Raw genomic sequence first — 7,186 nt, 5'->3', positions numbered from 1 at the left:
CTGATTTTTGAGGAAGGCATGACTCAAATACATCCCGAGGGCCAGAAACCGGCTGCTAACACAAATAAACCCCACGCTTGTTTGTTGTTGGAAGTTGATCCCGTGTTGGGGGCGGCTGACTCATCAGTTCTGAACACGTGGGGTTGGAAACACGGCCCGAAATCCGGGCGAGAGCTTTTAACCCGTGGCAGCCGAGCTAGCCTCCTCGACAGTGGCAGCTCTCGCGGACACCCCGCCTGGCCCACACCTGCAGGCGGCGCGGCGCGGCGCGGCGCAGCGCAGCGCAGCGCAGCGCAGCCCGGGCACCCTCAGTGCGGCGGAGCCGTAGCCGCCTGGTGGGCCGCGCTCCTCCCCCTCCCGGCGGCGGGCGGCAGCCGAGATTGCTGTGGTAATGGGCGGTGCGAGGCCGCGTGACCGTCGTGACGGAGCGTGTGGGGCTGAAACTGAAAGCGAAGGGCTCGGGCTGCGGTGAAGCGGAACTGAGTCGTTTGTTCCTTCCCATAAGCGCCTGAGCCCCCCCCACTCCGAGCATGTCAGATAATTTCGACCGAGCTCCAGGTGCTGGCCGGGGTCGCGCTGCTCCCCTCAGTAGCGCGGGTCCGTCGGAGAGCGGCGGCGGGGCCTGCATCGGCGTCGGCGATTCCCACAGCTCAGGCTCGGCCGAGAAGCAGCCCAAAACGGGCGGCTTCTTCCCGCAGCAGGAGCCGTTGCGGCCTCCGAAGACGGCGCCGCTGGGCACCGGAAACGCAAGTATTGGCCGCCGTGTAGCAGCCCCCTCCCTGCCCTTCTGGCGGCCCCCGGTGCCGAAGGTGTCGGGGAGCGGCTCTCTAAAGCCGGCCGCGCTCCCCTCCTTTACGCGCACCGTTCTGCTCCTGTTAAGCTTCCTGTTCGGACAACTTCCCCCCCGCCCTTCGCTGTCCTACTGAGTGTGAGAGTGGAGCCCTGGGGCTTCTCCCCCCCCCGCCTGGTCGCGATGACGCGTCCTTTCTCCCACTCCCCCCACCTGTGCGCGCTAGAGGCTACCGTGGCTTGAAGGCCAGCGCTCCGTGTATCCCAGGCGCCTGCCTGGCTCCTCTTGGCACTGCATGGAGATAAGCCGTGTAGGGGGCCTGGCAATTGCACTTTTCCTTAGATGAACGGTCATGTTTCTGGGCTATGGACCTGTACCCAAGTAAAGTGTGATGTTGCGCTGCAGCCTGCTTGCAATGCTTCTCTGTCCAACCCTCCCTTTCTGTGCTCACACATCTGTCTGTATGTTTTATCCATTTGTTAGTCTGACCACAGATGGTCTCAGTCTTTCTTCTCCTTAATGAAGAGCTCTCTAACGCTGGTCTAAAGGTTTGCTAAAAAACAAACTCAACCCAACAGTAACATAAAGCATTGTTGGTTAGCCTTTTTAGGTAGATATCAGATTCTGTTTTCAATAAACTTAAGAGCAAATCTATAAAGATAGATTTGGAAAATGTGGTTTAAAAACACCATTTCATTGAATTTTTTTGCAAATGGTGTACAAGGAAAATGATAGTTAAGTGTCTTTCAGGATTATATTAAAAATTAGTGATGTCTTCCATTTATTGACCTTCAAAGTCTTGCCTTTGCATCTGAAATCTATGAAAACCCTACAAAAATAATAAGCATATCATAAGATTTACTAGTTTCTCAGTTTAGCTCTTTTAGAAAACATGTTTTCATGGGGGAGGAGGGCTCTTCCCCCCCCCCGCCCCCTTTTTTTTGCCTAACTTCACATGAACATTGTGCTCACTTTTTGCTATGTGGAAAGGCATCTAGAGTTTGCTAAAGTGAAAGCTTTTTATCCATATTTAAGAAAAACAATACAAACAATATATTTGAAGTATACTTGGAAGTATATTTATAGTATAAGTAAAAGTATATTTAAAGTCCAAAAAGTAATGTATTCCGTGTGTCCTCTGTGTGAATACACAGTAATTCAGTGATTTCTAAGAAAAACTGTTAAAAAAAAACTTTTCAGAACACCTGCAACAGGCAAGAATTCCATCTGGATCACAAGATAAAGTTTCAGTTCCTGATTCTGAACCAGAAATGGCTGTACCTCAGGTGGCTGTGGCTCCTGTGGTAATGTCAAAGTTGTCTGTTAAAGCACCTGAGTTTTATCCTTCAGGATACAACCAGAACTTCAATCAGAACTTTGCAGTGAGTGTTTATCTTCTCTTCTTAGTATATGACAATTTACTTACTCAAATTAATGTTTTCTTGAGATCTTGTGTATCAGGTAACTCAAATGCTGCATTTGCCGAAGAGATTCCAAAAATCTGGTGATAACCTCCAGAGATACAGTCAGAACGTTAAGTGATAATGAGTGAATATTATGCTGTGTGTGAGAGCCTTTAGTGTGGGGTATTTTGCTAAAGCTTGCTGCAGATAATGTTCCTTGTTGATTACACCCAACATAACAGTAAGTTGTCTTTTTGGTGACTGCCTCTGTTGTAGTTACATCTGCACTGCATTTTAAGTAAAAGCTTAGCTGCACTTTTATTCAGATTTCACAAGTTTTTGAAGCAAGTGTGGGAGAAAGCTTGAACTTCAGCTTTTTGAAGCATAGGCTTTACCTTTCCTAAATTTATTGTGCCATGGGTATGATTGGCCATGACTGCCTAACTTTATGTATAGTCATGTGTCTCTTAATTTCTTCAGTGATATTGTATCACCAAAGTGCAAAAATGTAGGGTTGGGCTGATTCCTAGTAGTTAACCTACCCACATACCTAATATGAAATATATTTGCAGACAGACTAAGGGTAACCTTGGATCAATATTGCAGATTCCTTATTCCTTAAAAGTTGGTATTCTTTTCTACTCCCCTTGTCTTCCGTTTTATTGCTACAGTAATTCTATTCCAGGGAAGATCTATGTGAATTCTTGGAATATCCTCTTGTTATGCAAGCAGACAAACTCTGGTACTATATATAAATAGGTGGGAACTATTACTGTTACAAATACAATCAAGTGATGATAAACGACTATACTGAAACATAGATTTGGAATAATTTACAGAAAAGTACTTGATTTGAATGCTAAACATGGTGGCTTGGTGTTCTGAAGTTTTTTCCTCAGCAGTAAAATTGATGTTATCTGGATGTTACCAGCTTTGTCAGCTTACTGAATAAAATCCCTGTCCTGAATAATACAAGCCTATAGCCAATATACAACTGTTGACAAATGCCAATACCAACATGCTTCAGTGAATGGATAATCTAGGGGAAAAAATACTAATTTGCCCCAGTACGTTATGTGTTTTCTATAAATAAAGAAAAAATGCCATTTGGAATGGCATGCATGTGCATACATATAATTACAAAGTTTTGAGGCCAGCAATGTTGCTTTTTAGCTGTTTTGCAAAAGCACACAAGCATGTGGGAGTTCCTGGTTGCTGTGTTGTAGGAATATGCTATGAATATGTGTGACTCATCTATTAATGAAAATAATTCTTAAAATGCTAGCAAAACCTGGAACACTTATTTGGAAGTATGCTGCAGGGACCCTAATCTAATTAGAGTATACTAGTCATAGAATAGTGATTTTTGACTTGTTAGTCCTTCACTATTACAAAGTTTGGTTGTTTTTGTGGTTTTTGTTTCGGTTTGGTGTTTTTTTTAACTTTAATGTCTTAATTTCATAAACTGGGTCCACCTCCAATAAAAATAAGGAATTTAGCACATTTTACTATTATAGAGACTTTCACTGAGTTTTAAAACATTTGAATCAAAACAAAGGTTTGAGAAACTTCTGTATTTCTGACTTTAGAATACTTAGCTTTCATTTATAATGTCCCCTGGAATTTTTAGATCTGAAAACTTGCATTGTTTTTGCTATTTATTAAGCATTTATTGTTTTAGAAGTAATGTGTTGATTCTTTGTTTGATTGTTGCTGTAATTACTATGTGTGTCCATATAATACTTGATCATTAGATTAGTTACTCCAGTTAGTTCTGATACTCAAAACTATCAGTTATCCATGAAGATCCTTTAAGGGGTACAGCATCCAAGGCATACTAGAATTTTCAGAAAAACTTTACTGGGACTTTGGGGAGGAAAGACCTCCATGGGATTCTTTGTTTGCATACAGCTGTCCATCCCATATGAAGTTGTGGATGTCTGCAGTAGAATTGGGGTTGGATTGCCAGTAGGAAATGTTGGACTTGTTATCTGGCATGGGTATATGAGAATAATATGGCTGTCACCCAATCAGAAGGGTGTAATGTTCTCACTTCAGTTTTAGGAGTGAGATTTGTATTATCTTAGTTGGAATTCCACCACCACCCCTTAACTTCAGCTGATTTCAAAAAGGAGGCTAAGCAGCCTCAGTGGTGGGTTTTATACTTTTAGCCAAGCATGAGGGTACCATTTAACCTCATACAACATGAATAGGTGGTTTTGTACGTGCAACAGTCTTTGTACTTAATTTTGCAATAACTTTATTGTAAACTTGTTGAGTATGTATAATCTGAAGGGTGTGGGAAGCTTGTTCCTAAAGAAGTCTGAAGAAATCAAATCAATGATAAATTATTGGTGACTAAGTTCCTAACTGGAAATGTGAATCCTTCTCAAGGTATAGGAAAGTGGTAATTAGCACATGTACTGAAACAGAGCCTGAGAGCAGATTTGGCTCATGGATCTTTTCTGTAGACTTCCTGGTTTTTATCTTTATGTAAATTAGAGGGATTTTAGTACATACTTAGCCTTTTCATTGTTGTGTCTTTACTAAGAGTCAGTTAATTAATTTAAAGAGAAGCAAATCTATTACCTTTAAATTACTGACTCTTGTGTTTTTGTTGTGTATATTCCAGGTTCCAGTCTTATAGCTATCAAACATAAAGGAGAAGAATTAGACAGTGTTGGCCTGACTGAGAAATCACTGAAATTAATCAAAAATTTCTAGTTGACTTTAATGGCTTTGAGTCATAAATTTGTAATTAATGTGTAAACTTATAGCCTCCTGTTAGCCAACTGCTGTTTAAAAATAACCAAGAAGAATTTGCTTTACTTTCCCTTAGTTGATAGAGTATGTGATGCTGTCTTCTCTGTTAAATCTTAAAATTTGCCAGTGAGAAACATGAGTGGTTTATATCTAGAAGTTACTGGACTAAGTCTAATTAGTTTTTAAAGTATTGAGTGTTAATAATTTAGCAATATACAACATATAATAATGTTTGACTTATTAATTTCTCTCTCCCATCTGTTCTGTTCCCTGACATAATTACTAAAACCTAGACTGCCTTTGGAGTTGCATATTTAGTATAGGTAGATGAATGTGGTGCTGAGTTTAGCCTCTTTGTTTAGCCTTTTGATTACAAAATGGGAGGAGTATGAATATGGGACACCAATATACCAAATGGGTTTAGAGCCCCTTCTAAAACAAGGACATTTTCCTCCAAGATTGAGTTTTTATCAGGTGAGGCTGAGAGGAAGATATCTTCCTCTCTGCTAAATGAGGATCTCATAACAGCCTGATGGCTGTCAGAAAGAGCAGCTTCTTTTACTAGATACAGCAATTGCATCCCCTGCAACCTGGCTGGAGAGTTTTCAAACAGGTTGTTTGAAAATGCTAGTTTGAAGATGCTAGTTCAGCTGTATGTGACTAAGCTGCAGTTGTTGCACAATAATGTCATAGTTCTGTGGAACAAAACAGTTTTAACTTTATTCTACAGAACATACTGGGCTATTTGAAATTGCCTAGTAAAAGTTGATTTCCTTTAGAGAAATAGAATATTTAGCAAGTTACAGAGGCCTGTTATCTTTTATTCTTTGGCTTCATAAGCTCCAAACTGTTAGAATCCTAGAATAATTTAGGTTGGAAAGGACCTCTGAAGCTCCTCTGGTTCAGTCTTCAACTCAACGCAAAATCAACTTGGATCAGGTTGTTGAAGGCTTTATCCTTATGAGTAGTAACAATTTGCCACCATTTCCTTAAACCCATTTTTTTTTTCCTATTTCTAGTGCGCCTCATTAAGTAACTCTTTCTTCAGTATTATTCACTGGGAAAATATTCTACTTAATTAAACATCATAAGAAATATTTCTAGTTTTTCTTCTGTTATACTGATGTGTCCCTCATTAGCTTAAGATGTATACCCTTATAACATGGGTCTTTGAAGAATTTTGAAAAATCTGCACCTTTTTCCCCCCCACATTCTTCATAGGTCACAAAACTAATGTCAATACTTGATTTTCAGCAATGCGTATCTATCTCCACAGTTTGTATCCAGGGCTTTTATCTTTCACAAATACATGTTGCCTCACAGTAGAGGAGAGACTGAGGCATTTTGAAGACAGAAAGTAAAGGATATCCCCTCATTAAGGGAGGAATGGTAGGGAGAGGGAATATATAATTATAAACCTTATCAGTTTATTTATGTCCACTAAGTGAAAAGCGGTTTATCATTTTTTAGCTCAATTTTTCATTACAGTAGATATATTTTCAATCTTTTTCATGTTAAATAGTAGATCAGTTGAGAATTCTGATATCCTGTATGTTACCCTTATGTCTTGAATCAGTAATTATAATTCAGTTCTTTAGCAATCCCTCTTTGGGCTCCTGCTTACACTTCTGAGATCTCATGAGATACTTTTCACAAAGTGAATTATTTGTACTGTGTTATTACTAGTTACATCACAAAGTATTTTGCTTCCTATGCTATTCCTCTCATATACTAGAATTGTAACCATCCAGAACAGCATTGACTTTAGAGACTCTTGCATACATGCATTTTTGAATAGACAAAATTAGTAGCCTTCTGTTCCATCAGCAGGAGCATAAACATTGATAAAGTGGTATTGTTCTAGCTCCTTTCTTTAGGGAGCAGGTGTTTACTGTCTGGTTTTTAACCTCAGTAACTGCAAATTAATGCAATACCATTTGAATAGTTTCATTTCATGCCTTGTAGTTTTTAATCCATTGCCAAGAGATGCAAATTTGCTGACTTTAAAAGATCAGTGTTCCTGGCTATATTTTATACAAGGGAAAGCTACACTGTATTGTATTTCTGTAGTTTTTCCCCCTCCTGCATATTTTGGAGCACTTCTGCGCTTTATGTGAGCTCCAAAGATTTTTTTCCCATTTTCAATTATTTTTCCTTCTACAGTTTATATATCTGCAGCACAGTTTGTGTGCGTATCAGGAAAGGATGATGAGCCTCAGTTTGGTAGCTT

The 7,186-nt window shown here is 40.1% G+C and overlaps 1 protein-coding gene across 4 annotated transcripts in view; it reads left to right on the top strand.

The window, feature by feature from the left end:
- Positions 1 to 391: 391 nt before the first annotated feature.
- LOC135310805 (polyadenylate-binding protein-interacting protein 1-like) overlaps positions 392 to 7,186 on the top strand; it is a 30,082-nt gene continuing 23,287 nt past the window's right edge. For 2 of the 4 annotated variants that reach the window (XM_064439790.1, XM_064439791.1), the window contains exons 1-2: positions 392 to 750; positions 1,991 to 2,172. In XM_064439790.1, the coding sequence (XP_064295860.1) occupies positions 531 to 750; positions 1,991 to 2,172 (402 nt within the window). In that variant the 5' untranslated portion in view covers positions 392 to 530. The remainder of the gene's footprint in view (positions 751 to 1,990; positions 2,173 to 7,186) is intronic. The other 2 variants (XM_064439792.1, XM_064439793.1) reach the window with 1 other exon arrangement.

The sequence above is a fragment of the Phalacrocorax carbo genome, assembly GCF_963921805.1.
Source record: "Phalacrocorax carbo chromosome W unlocalized genomic scaffold, bPhaCar2.1 SUPER_W_unloc_1, whole genome shotgun sequence".
In the NCBI taxonomy this organism is placed as follows: domain Eukaryota; kingdom Metazoa; phylum Chordata; class Aves; order Suliformes; family Phalacrocoracidae; genus Phalacrocorax; species Phalacrocorax carbo.
The sequence above is the reverse complement of the archived record's forward strand: the minus strand, read 5'-3'. Positions and strand labels throughout refer to the sequence as shown.